Below are 15,940 nucleotides of genomic sequence, written 5' to 3' on the forward strand. Positions count from 1 at the left end.
GATTTCAGCAGTGCAGTTCTGATTTGCATTTGTTCCTACATGTGGTGCAGCTCCCAGGAGGTGGCCATCTAGTATACCATGGCTTCAGTATTGCCCACAGGCCAGCATCATTATTGTCTCTCAGCATTTATTTTCCCATCCCAGACGTATGTCAATAGCCAAGATAACAGGGAGCTGTATTCTTGTCCAAGACTGTGGAGCATTAGTGGGGTTGCTTTTTCATCATTGTGTTGCTGCCTGTGCTCCAGAAGCAGCCAGAAGCAATGAGGGGCAAAGAGGGTGGAGTATATGCATTGCACACTAGCTCGTGGCATGCCTGACAGGAAAAGTTGGCCATCACTCTTCTGTGTGTTCAGTTGAATTTTGTCCAGAGAGGTGTTTCCTCATTACTATCAATCTTTTGGCCTAGTAAAAAGTTTCAGATGATATTCAAGGGACAGGCCAAGTTTTATTCTCTATTTCTTTTCTATAGTAAAACTTATATCCGTCCTCTGTGGGCAAAAGGTTTGCTCAAGAAAATTTTCTGTATCATGAAATCCTAAATGTAGAACAATTCCTTCCACCAATTCTTGGCATATACTTAAAGGAATCTCCACATCTCTCCCCTGACAGTATTTTCTTTCTCCTTTGGAGAAGCTTCATATTATTTATAATGAGGGATTGATTAAGGGAAAGTTCTTTGCTAGTCTTTGTGCACCTTAAGATGGGTATGAGGCCAATATCTGACACCCTTTCTTAACTGTGCCATTAGGGCCATTAGGCATGTTGTCCATGTATAGTGTGGGTTGTAGTCCAACACATTTGAAGGACACACATTGAAGAAGGCAATTCTAGCTAATAATCCTGGTATGAAAAATGGCAAATAAACAGTTTTTAATCTTCACCACCAGCCCTTACATCATTGGGACAACCAACCAGCCTGTAAAGATGACTCCAAATCATGGTCTCCATCTCAGCTTCAGGTAAGAACATCCAGAGTGAAACCACTCAAGACAGCAGGTTAATTCTGAATATTTATATCTCGTCTTCCTTAGCAGATTCAAAACCTCCCAAGGTTCATAAACCTGTTATTTTGCTATATGAAGATTTCATCCAGGAGGAGGAGTGTGTGATAAACTATTCTGGTTTGGGTTCAGAAAGAGAGTACAGTTCTTCTCCCTTGATCTAGAACAAGATGAAGGACCACATTGGTGGGTGAGCAACCCTTCAGTGAGGTGGTGCTGGTTGGGCATCACACCAGAAGGGAGCAACATAGCAGGTGTAATCAAGAACCAAAATGAATCAAATTAATCCAGCTGCATCATAAATACTTTTTTCTTCTTTCTCAAAATAAATAAAATAGTATTTTTGGCAACATAATGGCACAATCTCTTTATGTTCAATAGTGATGATGGATGGGTCAGGACTCACTCATGCACACATATTTTCTCCCATTCATTCTCTCTCTCCCTCTCTCATACAAATACACCCTTGCCCACAGAAATTGTGAAAGCAGGAGGCAAACACCCACTCTCCCTGTAATCTTGATCTTTACCCTCAGCCAATAGCTCACCAGCTTGCAAACACTGAAGCATCCACCAGCAGCATAGAAAGCAGCTGTGGTCACATGCAAGCCACAGTTTGCCTAGCTGCAGTCTAGATAAAGCTCTGGAAGAAGTTTGTTTGTTTGAGAGTCATGACCTTTCTTTTCTCATTGCTCACCCCTTATCTTACTTTCCAGGATGCTGACATTCTCCAATAATGTGGAGCCAGCAAATGGCTTCCTCGTGCGCTACCTGCGCCGGAAGCTGCTTGAGTCTGATAGTGATGTCAATGCCAATCGAGAAGAGTTATTACGTGTACTAGACTGGGTGCCTAAGCTTTGGTACCATTTGCACACCTTCCTGGAGAAGCACAGCACCTCTGATTTCCTCATTGGTAAGGCTTGGGTTATGTTGGCTGGAGATGCCACTGGGAGTAAACTTTGTCCTTCTGGAAACTGAAATGGAGAGCTCTAATTTTAAAAAAGCAACAATTACTCTTGGATAGAGCTAAAATTTGTTTCCAGCATGTTACTCCTCTTAAATCAAAGATGAATTTTAGGACTCAAGAAGAATGGAAATCAATGCCTCTCATCTGGCATTCTTGATATCATCCTCTTATTTTCTCTGTTTTTATCATGGTTTGAGGCTAAGATATCTGAAAAGCCTCTATTCATGTGAGCCTCCCCACAACATAAGCTCCTCTGTGGAGGCCCTGTTCTTTATCCCAACAGCCCACAAGACTGGAACTCCTTTCCAAGGAAAGTTGAATCAGTTCCATTCCATTTGAGTTTTTTGCAGGCATTGTCCTTGCCCTTTTATTCATAAAACTATGTGTAGCTACTCTGGCTGTTTAGAGTTGTTTTTAACAGTTTTTAATTTGTGTGTGGTTTTTGAACTGCTTTTAAAGAGGAATTTATTTTTAATTGTTTTTAGTCATGCATTTCATGTTTATTTTATTATTAATTTTATTCATTGTGTTTCACCTAAGGAGGCCTGGTGAGTGGAGTGGTGATAAACAAATGAAATAAAATAATAAATTAATAAATCATAACAGATTAGGTGTAATTAGTGATGAAAGAAAAGTAATACATATATGTGCAGAAGGCACTCTTATTACTCCACCAGGACAGAGCCGTAAGGTTAAAGAAAATGTCCTTCCACACTACATAGTTATAGCAATATGATTCCACTTTAACTGCCATGGTTCCATCCTATGCAGTCCTAGGAGTTCCAGTTTAGAGAGAGGCATTTAGAATTCTCATCCAGAGAGCACTAGTGCCTCCACAAACTACAACCCTCAGTGGAACCAAAGTGCTATCGTTGTGAAATGTGAAACAGACCCAAGACTGAAGCCTGATTGAAATTAAGCCCTGCTTTATGTTGCAAGATGGGCAGGTAGTTTGTGCCGCCCCATTCCCAGATGTTTTTGAACTGGCACTCCCATCAGCCCTCACCAACATAGCCGATGAGGAGGGGAAGACAACATCTGGAAGTTTAGAGGTACCTATCCCTGTATAGCATCTGACAATTTGACAGCCTCATACATTTATTTTTACTGTTTCCTTTGAAGGTGTCTGTATGGGGCATGGCTATAGTAGAACTGCTTCTCAGCTGCTGCTCCTGCCATTTTAAATGTAGGGTTTGTAAGCTGCTCAGTAAGTCAGTGTTACTGTCATTGTTGGATGTTAGACACAAGTTGCAGTTCTAGGATATGAACATACTGAAACACAATTAAGTCTTTTCCCCATTTATTCATTAATATTTATTATAAAATCCATCCCTTGCACCCAAATAACATAAGAAGCAGAAATGAATGTATTCCCTGTTTATTAAGAAGCTGTCAGAGGCCCAAACCACACTTTCTCCCTGAATCTAACATAGTGAAAGCCACTGTGACCAGTCTGTGGGTAGTTGTTTTGTATATTGATTTGTGGAGTTCTCACAATGGCTAGCAACTCATCTTGCCATCCCTACTTTTTTTTCAGGTCCTTGTTTCTTCCTTTCATGCCCAATTGGTATAGAGGATTTCCGAACCTGGTTTATTGACCTGTGGAATAATTCCATCATTCCCTACCTTCAGGAAGGAGCAAAGGATGGGATCAAGGTATCCCCCCCCCCCCATAAACTCATTCCCATAAGACACTCTACTGTGGTTGTGGTCAGTGGTGTCCCCACCCCTGGTGTCACCTGGTGCAGGGCTGGCTGCCGGGCTAACAGAAGCCAAAAGGGCAGCACTCTCCATGGCGGCAGTAGAGGTCTCCTCATGAGGAGGCGTCTGACGCTGTGACAAAAATGGTCTTTTCCTTTGGAGCAGTGGTGGCAGCCTCCTCAAGAGGAGACCTCTTCTGCTATGGTGAAAGAGTAGGCTGAACAAGCTGCCCCCACCCCAGTGAAAAACAGCAAGAAGAGGGCTCAACCAGGGGTTAACCCTCTTCTGGAATGTCACCCGGTGTGGGCCGCACCCCCTAATGATGTCACTGGTTGTGGTAGCCTATACCCATATGCATACATAGATTGCATGGCTACAAACTGTCCTTTTGGTCTGTTTTAATTAATCTTGCAGGAAAGCCTGTTTCTTGGGACATTCTCCATCGCAGCTTCCACCTTATTTTCACCAAAGGATGGGAAATATGGCAGCTTTTTTCTGAATGCTGTCACAAATGCAAGACAGTTTTCTTCAATAATATATATTTTTTTCTTCATATTCCCCATTTTAGGTGCATGGGCAGAAAGCAGCCTGGGAGGACCCTGTGGAGTGGGTGCGAGATACATTGCCATGGCCATCAGCCCAACAAGATCAATCAAAGCTCTATCATCTTCCCCCACCCAGCATGGGACCCCATAGCACTGTTTCACCTCCAGAGGAAAGGAGTGGCAAGGATTCTACACCTAACTCTCTGGAATCAGACCCCTTGGTAAGTCTTCAGGCTGCAGTGGAAGACCAGCTGCTGTTGAAGGAAAGGCTGGAAGGAACTAAGCTAGGAATTCGGCAGTGTCTTGTTGGATGAGTAAAATAGTTCTTTCCTTGTCACAACAGATTGTTGCCCTCATATTTATGTACCAAAAACCATCCTGTGAGATGGCAGACTGCATTCTTGTTTTGAACAGCTATAAAACAATCATGGAATTTATTTTTTTAAGTGTCAAGGGCCATTTTCCTCCACAGATTATACATAGTATATCATGCAGGGTCTAAATGTAGTGATGAGCAAGAACAAGGTCAGAAGTGTTGGCAGTGCACAGAATCAAACTATTTCTATTCCTCTCTCTTTGCCCTCCCTTTCTCCTTCCCCAACTAAACAATCTCTACTTTTTTTCTATCATACTGAGGGAGGGGACAGTTTCAATATGACAAGGGATGGATAGTTAGTAGGGACATAGAAAATCTAAACCTTCCCCACCACAGATTCCATTCTAATAAAAATTTAAAGTAGCACCAGGTGTATTGCTAAAGAGGGCATTTAGCTTATTGAGTTAGACAGGATCTTTTCTCTTGGTTAAAAGTGACGTGAAGGTCAGCTCTTCTCTGCTCTACATTGGTGACCTCTTCTGGAGTTACCACCGTCTTCTTAAGAAATAGAAAACTTGAAATGACTGTACAGGCAGCACTGTAAAGATGTGGCAACAGGGTGGCATAAAAGTATAAGCCAAAGAAAGAAACTGGCTCCACACACAAAATTAGCAAGCTATGCGGGCTAATTTTGGCTTTGCCAGCACACACATTATGCAGTTGTGGTGGAAATAATGTGCTCATCAGGGAGTTGCCTTTGAAATGAGCTCAAAAATTTCAATTGGCTGTAAGTACTGCATATAGATTGTTAACTAGGGCTGGCTATGTGGAATATGAAATCCCCATGTCCTATGAGCTCCACTAGTCACCACTGTGTTTTCTGCCACTATGCAAAGTGCTAGTTATGACCTATAAGGTCCTGTACAGCTCCAAGCTATTCCCTTACATGAACCTGCCCAGGCTCTGAGATCTCCAGGGGAAGTCTTCCTCTTAGTCTCAGCATCTTCTCTGTTTTTTGGGGTGGGAGCCTTCTTGGTGGCTGCTTCCAGGCTTTGGGACTCTCTCCCTTAGAAGGCTAGAATGGGTTTCTCCTTGTTGTCATTCCATCAGTAAGTGAAAAGTTTTCCCTTCCAACAGTTTTTTTATGAATCAACTGCAAAGGCTTTTAATGGTGCACCCTTCTGCTGATTTTTATCTTTTGTTTTTAATTATTTTGTTTTAAAGAGTTATAATTATATGATGTTGTTTATTTGTTATTAATAACTTTCTATATGTTTTTATTGCTATTGTTGAAACTGTTATTAATAGTGTTTATTTTACCCTTTATAAAATGCACTGGGTCATATTGCTATAATTGTGCAGTGTGAAAGGAAGTTTTCTTTAACCCCACAGCTCTTTCCTGGAACAGTATTGAAAGTGCCCTCTCTACATATACATAGTACTTTCCCCTCATCACTAAATGTTGAGAAGAGGGCAGGATAGGCCCAGACTGCCTAAAAGCCTAAATGTCCCCATATGAGCCTACCCAAGTATTATAATTTCTGAGGAAAGATTTTCTCTCCATCCCTTGCAAGTAAAGATCTTCCTGTTTAAACAGACCTTTGGCCTTTAATTGAGTTGGGGTTGAAGGATGTGCAACAAGTATATTTTAAAATATTTAATATGTGTTTAATGTGTTTTAAATTAGGTTTTTAAAATCATTGTTGTAACTGGATTGACTGTTCAATGCTTTTTAAAATTCTTGTACCACATATTGTTTAAACTATTTTGCTTTAACATATGTTGTAAACTGTTTAGGGTTCCACTTTGGGAGAAAGATGGGATATAATATAACTAATATATAATATAATAATTAAAGTTACAAGACAGAAGACAGAATACCAGCTTAATAAGACCAGAGAGAAGCTATTGCTAGGCAAACTCTTCTGGAATTTGTGTACTAAATGTTGTAGATATAATATATATTAATGTAAGATGGATTAGTGATTGAATGAAGGGGCTTAGTAGGGATTGGATTTGAACTGTGTTAGCCTGTCTGTTCCAGTATAGTATTAGCCATTCTGTTGCTACTGATCCTCTATGGCCAAATCTGTCTTGTCCATTTAACACCTGAGAGTCTGTCTTGGAGGACATAGAACAACTTTTATGGCATTCTCTCCCCTGGGAATCTCAGCGGACACCCCATGTTGATATCTTTCTTTTTCCTGACTGGCAAAAACTTTCATTTCTCAAGCTTTTAACATCTGATAAGCTTTTGCTAGCTGACTATACATTGCTACTGTTTATCCTGCCATTTTATTTTAAGTGTATTTTGCATCATTAAATTACTAATCCCAGGATACCATAGGATGGAGCCATGACAATTAAAGTACTATGAAATTGCTGCAGTTAAGTATGTATACTTGCACTGTGTGTACCTAAACTATGTTTTAAAGATAAAGTCTTGCTTATCTTTTTTTCCTCCCTGTGTAGATGGCAATGTTGCTGAAGCTCCAGGAAGCTGCCAACTACATTGAATCTCCTGACCGAGAAACCCTTGACCCCAACGTGCAGTCTGCACTCTAAAGATAACTGGATCAGGATGGAACGAAGACTGGAGTGAGCTGGTCTCAGCTGCCTTCGCTCCTAGCTCTTCTTCATTTTTGTTATCCAGAACCTGTGGCCTGAACAGAGCACCACAGAGGGTGGGGAGGTGCCCATCACTTGTTCTGGGACTGTGCAGATAGATGGACAATGAAACTAGAGGCAGTCTGCTACTCCTCTGCAAGATACTGTCTCCCTCCCCCCAAGACTACAGTGGTGGGAGACAGTTTTTAGTCTTAGGCTTTCAGCCTTTGTCATAAACTCCTAGGTGTTGCGGTATGACCAGGGGGAGGGGCATTTATAAATCTCTCACATCCAGGGTTCCTGCTGTCAGGGATCTGGTGTGGGATAGAGACTCTGGAGACCTCCTCACATAACCAGCCACTGCACTTCTGCATGGTAATGCTGGGCTGTAGCCAAGCTTGTGGTTCCCTAAAGCAAGGATCTTTTTTATAAAGTGAAGAAAAAGACCCCAGAAAGGAACCCAGTAAGCACTGGAGTGGAAGAGTCACCCCTGCAGCAGAACCAGCAGCTGCCAGAGCTTTTTCCCTCTGGATGCTGTTCCTCAGCTTTCCTGCCACAGAACCATGGGCAAAGGCCTAGGACTGTTAACTCTGTCTTTGTACCCTCCTTATTTAATCTGCATGACGGTTCTTTTACATTCAGACTCCCAATAAACTCGGCTTTGGTTTTTTCCCCCTTCTCCCCCATTATTTTATTTTAGTTAAGCTGGGCCATTCTGTTTACTCTTGGTTGTCAACAACTGTGTTTCATTTTGTTTCTATCCACTTAGCCTTGGTTCCACACGGAGGAGCCAAATGATTTCATTGTGTTTTTCCCACCATTCCTTTTCACTTTTTTCTTGGTTTATCACCCTGTATATTCCATCACTGTGGTCCCTTCACCTTGAAATTGGTGCTGACTGGATGACCTCCAAAAAACCTCGCCCACCTTGTGTTTCCTTGCAGCTTGCATCAGATGTGCACAGGGTTGAATCAGCAGCACAACTTTCTCAAAGAGGCACAACTTGCTGATAGGCTCCAGGTTCTTTTCCATTCTTTATCATTCTATTCATAAAAGCACAAGAGACCTACAGGCTAAGAATGAGGGGAGAATATTTCATTGTAGCTGTCTCTTTGGACAGCAAAACTGTCAAATGTTTCCTTAACTAAAGCTGTCTCCCAGCTCTGCTCTGCATACTGATGGGCTAATATGACTCACTTTTTTCCTTGTTCATTTTGTTTTTGTTTATAATCTTCTGCTCACTTTGTAGCGAGAAGGTAGCAGATTGCCGTTTACCGCCTTAGTTGCAAAAAAAAATGTTTCCTTTGCATTTAAACATTACTTCCATTCCACACTGAATCTAGGATTTCACTGAATTCAGTGCTTGCAGGCTATCTGATTTGAGGGACCTGCATCACCCCCCTCTCAATATACCAGAGCCTTGCCAGGAACCAGTTGCATACAACTGTGTCTTTCCTGACTGGCAACAGATAACTCTGGGACCAGCATTGGTTCATGTGCCACCACTTTGAGTAGTACTGACTTAGTTGATTTCCAAAGATGTAGTTATCAGTCAGTTGGCCAGCTTTCTCTCAACCTACTGTCTTCCAAATGTTTGAGGCTACAACTTTTAATATCCCTGACATTGGCCACTATAGGTAGGGCTAATGGGAGTTGTGATCCCAAACATCTGAAGGGCAACACTTGAAGAAAGCTAAGCCTTCCAAATGAAGCAAATCTCCCCCACTCTCTGGACACTTTCTATTTGAGTGCTACAGAGCAAAGCTGTACTCTTAAGTCAAATCTGTGTTCCTATATAGAATGGTCTGTTTGTAAAGTTGGCATGCTTTGCCTTTTCATTACAGACTAGGATTTGCTTCAAATGAGTTCTGGTGCAATTTCTTTGGAAATGTTTGAGAAGCCCTTTTTACAAATTCGTTACTTCTCTCTGCAATTGGAAAGGCACATATGTGTTTCCAGAAGCCCTTTAGCCTATCCAGCACTAAACAGCAATTAGGGTTTGTTTTGTTTTGTTTCTGGATGGATTCTTTGAAAATGAAGTTACAGTGACAGGTTAGTAGTTCAATCTCCTTCCATACCAAATTGGCCTGCTGGTGAGCTTTGAAGCTGCTTTTTCCATCTCCCACTCTTGGTACATTACGAAGTTATTCATAGTGCAGCTCCCAGCTTTTCCAGATGGAGTATCATAAGGAATCAATTCATACTCCAGAAGAATATACATAGCATAATACAGAAGGCAGAATTTAAACTATTGGTTTGGCTTTAACAATGTTTACTCTGCTAAGTGTTCTCTTCTTATCCATGGTGAAGTCTTTGTTTACAAGTTTACTAATGCAGCAATCAATGTAGCCAAAATCCCTTCACTGTTAATATGATATTTTACTACATATGATATAGACTCCAATTTTCATTTTAACTGAATGACTAATAGCTAGATCTGTAGATAAAATGTACTGTGCCAAATATTTCACTCTGAATTCCTATAGGTCACGTTTAGCCCCTGTATGGTTCTGAACATATTTTGGGTCACACTAGCCATATGTTCAGAATTTTCTCTGCAATCATGAAGTCTTCAAAGAATGGTTTTAGAAAACTAGAGTGAAATTTCTCAGGACTCTAGAACATGTGCCAAGTTCTGCATTTACCTAGTCAACACACAGAATGTATATAGTTTTAGGAGTCCACTTCTCACTTTGCCATAGTGAGCTTCCTGAAGTCAAAGCCATTGTGCTTCTCTTATAACTATGATATTGTGATGACAAGTGGGACCTGTGACACAATAGTAGTATGGAGTTCTGTAGTGGGCTCCTTAGCCAGCCATGCTTTTTGGTAGGGATGGAACAAATATTCAAAAATGATTGAAAAACATGGGTGGTTTTGTTTGTTTTTCACTATTGAGAAACTGTTGAGAAACTCTGATGAGAAAAACCCTGGACTGATGAGAATCTTCACAGTTTGAGACTTATTCTATGCAAAGTTCTCATGTGGCTGTTTTGCACAGAAAACAGCATTTCAGAGAAGGGAGCAGGATTTTCTGCACAGACATTGAGAGCATTCCATGCAATGTAATTAGAAATATTCCACACAAAATTTACAACTCATTGATTTGCACTGAAAACAGCATTGTCTACACAAGAAATTATATTTCTAGCCAGAAATACAATTTTCTGTACATGAAACAGCATCTCTTCAATATTTCTGAATAGATACATGATTTCTTGCACAGCAAACATTTTCAGTGCAAATCAGCCATATGTGAATTTTGTACAGAATAAGTCCCAAATTATAAATAGGCTTCAAAAACTGCCTAGTTTTTTTTTAAGTATTTAAAAATCAGGAAGAAAATTGCTATAATTATTCATTGCCTCCTTCTAGAAGAAAATGTGATGAATTACATCCCTAATCTGTGGTAGAATACTCCATTCCCACATCAACTTTTCTTTATCACTCCTAACCTGTACACGGTATTCTGTGCTCATTGAACATGATCTTGTGTTTTGATAAGCTAAGGACCCTATTAAGTTTTGTTGGTTTGGAATTTCTGTAAAAGTCTGAGTTAATCTGAGCCTTCTGCTTCTCTTGTGCATGGCTGATAGAACCCTTTTTTGAAAAAGAAATTGCCAATTTTGGTATTTAATAAATGTGTAGCCAACCTAGTGCAGATGCCCAGTTATAAAAAAAAAACAGCAAATGTTTCTGCCATGCCTGATGAACAGGAACAAAAGGGGCCTTTAGGCCAGGAGACTGCTGAGACTTACTGCTAGTCAACCAGCCTTTCTGGTGGTGGCCTGCCAACTGCTTCTGGGTTCAACAGCTGTGAAACAAATGCCAGATACAAGGGTTTCTATGTGTACTTTGGTAACTGCATGAAGATGATGGCAGCCTTCAGTAGCTACAGAGAAGAAAGAATTTTAGCAGGTGTTGTTTATCATTGCAAGCCTCACCTGTTGAAATTCCCTCTTCCACCCACTGACCAAAGCTACAGGACAGAACACTGTCCTATTTTTTCTCACTTGGTCACCCTAGTGTAAACGGTAGTAATTCATTTGGATGGTGCTATCTCATACTTAAGAGACATGCTGATAGGGTTGGCCAGTACCATGGTAATTAAATTTCATGTAATGGAAATAAATAAGTTGAGGATTCAATGGAAGATTTTCAGTGCTTTCCTTGAGTCTTGACCTACATGACAAAGCAACTTCTCAAAAGACAGGGGTTTATATTAGAAGATATAAAAGGGACATGCTTAGCTCTGTTTCTTATGTGCAACCTCTGCTCTCCCCTCCACCCCATTTGCACCCACCTCATGCTTCTAATAACCATTGGGCCAACTATATATGCCTGCTGTATATTTTCAAAACTGCTTCACAATCAGCTTAACTATCATCAAAGTACTGAGTGCACTACACTACCTGAGTGCACTACATAACCACCACCCCAGCTTTGTACTATCTATATCTGTTTTATTGCAACTACTACCCTCTTTAGTCAGTAGTCACATGGCCTCAGAATGGTGGCAGTTGTCCATATTTAGAGGATACCAGGTTGAAGAGACTGTGCTACAGAATGGTTTCCCAGGTATAGTGTTGATTTGCTCAGACTCCAACAGAGTTGTAATATCCTCTGAACCTTTTCGAGACCTATCTGTTCTTGAGGCAAAATATCTTAGATCGGCTGCTAGCCTTCATGTTTGTCTATTCTGAATCAATCTGTAACTGTCAGTCATATCTTGCCAGCATGGTAGTGCTGCTGGCTAAGAGAGTATCCTAGCAGATGGTGGTCTACCCAGAGGGCAAGGAAGTGTGGCAGGTTTTTATTGTCTGTTTGCATTTTCCTCACCAGCCTCATGCACAAGTAGAGCAAAATGAGTGGATAAGAGGTGGGGCTTGTTAAGCACTGCAAAGCACTATGTTCTATCATTATGAGGATGAATATTCATGGCAAATGTGTAACTTTTGGAGGAACAGCTCTTGTGCTTCGGATAGAAGTTGTGCTGCTCTCAAACTGTGAAACTCTGAGCAAAAATGCAATTTGAATAACTGGACTATAGAGATATCCATGGTCCTGAAACTCTGCCTTAATGTCACAATTGCAAGAAGGGGCAGTGGGTGGGGGAACTGGCAAATCTTGTTGTTTTCTGACAACAGGAAGAAGCTGTGGTGGCCTTGTTAACCCAGCCCAGGATAAATTCTAGATTTCCCATCTTTAGTTCAAAGAGAAGGCAGGGACACATTTAATGCTTTCGGAATCAGGCCTGTTGTTCCCATTGCTGACAGTGTTGTTTGGAATTATTTAAAGGGATGATGCATAAAAAAGCCTGGCAAGTGTCTTTCACCCTAAGACCCAGTGTACAAATTGGACCTTGCTTTCCTGTCTACCTACCCAGCTGCAGGTAGTTACTGATCTTCTCATTCCTTTGCTAGGGAGACATTTCATTTGTAGAGAGGATAGGATTAGCCAGGCATTGATCCCATTTTAAGAGTGGAATAGATCTCTTATCAGAAATGTTACTCCTTTTTTAAAAAAACATCTGTCCCTTGGGCTGGAATAAAGAGTGCTACCCATCCAGTTCAATGTTTTATTATTCTCAGCTAGTTTTTCTATTGCCATTATGCAGCTAGTCCAGCTAACAGACCTCAGGAAATCAGAACTTTGGTTTACACCTTAGGAAGAGGCAGGGATTTTGCATCTCTATTGGAATGCCAGAAAAATTCTTGACTTTGCCTTCAAAAGACAAGGAACCATTTGTCCAGGCTGCCAGGTTTTAGATCAGGAATGCTTCAAATCTGGTTCCCTCTCCACCCCAAAAAAAGAATTAAGATGATCAGAAGGGAAAGGACTATTTCTTTCTAAATCTTTCTGTAAAATGTAAACACTGTAACTAGACTCCCAACAGGCTCACATCCTCCCCTGGCCACCTCTCACCATTCCACAGCTGAAGGAAATCTCCCTCACACACAGTGGCAGTGACAGTCTCCATATTTTTTAGTTGTTAGAGCTACACCCTAACCACTAAAAGAGTCAGCTCCTGCTGTCTAGGGCAGAAAGGGGTGTACACCTCTGCTTTTGCCCCATTCCCAAATACCCTCTCTCTCCCCCTTCTTAGGTGAGCACTATTGAAATTACCCCCTAGCTTTGGCTGGTTTTTTTAAAAAAAAAAACTAGCTTGTGAAGCTGTGATGGCAGAGGGCATGCTAGTTTGGCTGTAGGCATGGCTCCATCTTTGTGTTGGGAATATTTTCCTGCTAAATGTGTGACGTTTATGTGTTGATCCAGCTCACTGAACAGGCAACAGTAAGATCCATAGATTTGCAATGAACCAAGAAAAACATGTAAGACATCCAGTTTCTGAAATATGGGAGTGGGACAGGCTTCTGCCCATGTTTCTACTTCTTTCGTTACTAATGATGTTGACCATGCATACCTTGTGAGTTTCTTCCCCTCAGACATTTCCTATATTAGATTTCTCTGCTTTGATTTACTTTGCTGATTTTCAGACAGTTTTCTGTCCTACTACATACAGTTATGAATAGACAGTCTAGCTATGGACTTGAATTTCCTCAAGACCACCAAGCACATGGCAAATATGAGCATTTGCACCTTTGATCTGAATAGTTCCACCTGAAGCTTGAAATACCTTATCAGACTATCTACTCCTGAGCTGAGGATTTTAGGTGTTTCCAAACTTAGTTAGTTCCACCCCACCTTTGCATTGTATGTTCAGGTGAGAAACATTTTAACATGCACTTGAGGCTCTGGGTCCAATCCTAGTCCCTAATGAACATTCCAAAAAGGCCTTCCAACCCATATGAAGGCTCTATCATCTTGCTCATTGGGAACTGATTTTAGAAGACATCAAGCAAACTTGTAAATGATATCACACCATCCAGCCTTTATTAGTATCAAGCAATGTGCTGCCACTTACCAGAGAGCTTGAACTAAACCTAATCTACCACAAAGTACTTGCTTGGCACAACAAAAGCCAGAGAATACTGTACGTTTCTATCGCTGAATTATATGCAGGGATCATAAAATCAAGCCTTTTTGTTGTAAAAACAAACAAACACAAAATCTCCTCTTGCCTCCCGTACTCCCCCTTGGTGTAAAAGTATCCTATGCTCAGAGCAGGCAGTGCCTCATCTGACAGGAGTGAAATGAGACACTTGCTTGGACCAAGAGCTGATGGTGCTTTAGTGAGCAAAGGCAGGTTACTGTGCTATTCACAATGTGCTTGTAACAACTTTGTCAAGGACAGCTTCATGCAAGAGATGTGCTGGAAGTTCTAGCCAACTGACCTGTGCAGATCTAAGGTGCTTTGTTTCTCTTTGTATATCTATACATATGTACATATATTTTCTTTTTTTATGTAATTGAAGCTTTGGAGCTGTTAGTATACAATGGAGTCCAGCAGTTGATATAAGAGGCTTGGACCATGTGCTCTCTGGTTGGTATAAGGCATAAAAATATGTTGAAGATTTAAGCTGGTCCAGTCAAGGTTGGATACTTAATACTCCCAGATAAACACTCTGCTGTACTCAAACACATAGGTGCTACAAATATAACAGTTCCTCAGATGCTTTAAAAGCATTGGGCAGAGTGATCCTGTTGTGGGTGGGGTGAGAGGTGGTGCTATGGTAAAGTAAATTCCTCATCCAAAATTTCACCAGTTTTCTGCAAAGGTGGGGGAAAATATTTTTGAGCACAGGTCCCATCATCCACACTCACTATGTCCATTTGGTCATTGGCTGACTATGGTCAGCACATTGGACCAGACTACTTTGGGAAAACAGATCATTGAAAACTGCTTGCTAAAGTTCATATTGCAAATGTCCTCCTTCCTTAATGGTTGTGCTCTGCTGAGAATAGTACAAAAGACTTGATCTCTATTTTTATCCAGAGTCTTCCTATCAGGTTGCAGATGTCCTGAATCAGCATGGAAAGAGGAAGAAAAGTTCAGTTGGAACATTTTTTCTTTCCCTTATTATTAGAGTTGTATCATAATAAAACATCCTAAGTTGAAAGACATGTACCTGATAAGCAACAAGGAAGGAGATGGAGGGACCCAAAAGAGGTAAAGGGATTTGTAATGCACAAATAAACAGAGAAAATAAAGTCAAAATCCAATTGGAGCAGGAATGTAGGTAGGTAGAATTAATGGACTTCTTTCAAATTAGTGCTTCTTTACGACTAGGTTCACTTTTCTTCCATAATAATAGTCTCTGGTCATTTATTGCTGACCAGTTGCACCAAAGACCAGGATTTTGCTTTGTGTGGTAGCTGCACATCTGCTTCTTTCTCTGTGGATCTTCCTTTGCTAATAAGTATCCCCAAACAGTGTTGCATTTCTGAAGAGAAACAGACGGGGAAGCAACAAGGATGTTCGTCCCATGTGCTTCATTGTCCATTCCAATCTTTGTTAGTCATACTGCTGTTTAAGTTTACAGGTCAGACTATTTCAAAACTGTAGATAAATCTATGAGCCTCATAGATGATGAGTCCTGAGAGACTAACTATCTCACTCTATTTGGAGACATGCTTGTAGCCTGGTCAGAAAGAAGGTCCAACTAATTCTGCTGGATATATATTCAGTTCTACCTAGCACTGCAACAGAGATTGCCTTAAACCAGCCAAGGGTATGATATTTGCCATGTGCACAACCTCATAGGTTTCTCTGCCATCTTGTCCAGTTAGGCCCTATTTCTGTGTCTGGTGCTTTCTCTCTTTCTCTCTCACTCTCTCTCTTTTTGCTCCTTTCCTTCCTGTGTGGTTTGTTCTTCCTAGTTGGTTTTCTTCAAATTAC

The 15,940-nt window shown here is 40.9% G+C and overlaps 1 protein-coding gene across 8 annotated transcripts in view; it reads left to right on the forward strand.

Moving 5' to 3' along the window:
• Positions 1-7,811, forward strand: part of NAV1 (neuron navigator 1) — a 391,844-nt gene extending 384,033 nt beyond the window's left edge. For all 8 annotated transcript variants that reach the window (XM_089514299.1, XM_089514293.1, XM_089514297.1 and 5 more), the window contains 5 exons: positions 891-962; positions 1,721-1,917; positions 3,509-3,627; positions 4,241-4,438; positions 7,006-7,811. In XM_089514299.1, coding sequence (XP_089370425.1) covers positions 891-962; positions 1,721-1,917; positions 3,509-3,627; positions 4,241-4,438; positions 7,006-7,098 — 679 coding nt within the window. In that variant the 3' untranslated portion in view covers positions 7,099-7,811. The remainder of the gene's footprint in view (positions 1-890; positions 963-1,720; positions 1,918-3,508; positions 3,628-4,240; positions 4,439-7,005) is intronic.
• The last annotated feature ends 8,129 nt before the right edge of the window (positions 7,812-15,940 follow it).

This window comes from Sceloporus occidentalis, unplaced genomic scaffold, assembly GCF_023333645.1.
Source record: "Sceloporus occidentalis isolate IW3139 unplaced genomic scaffold, rSceOcc1.0.p SCAF_3, whole genome shotgun sequence".
NCBI classification, from domain to species: Eukaryota; Metazoa; Chordata; class Lepidosauria; order Squamata; family Phrynosomatidae; genus Sceloporus; species Sceloporus occidentalis.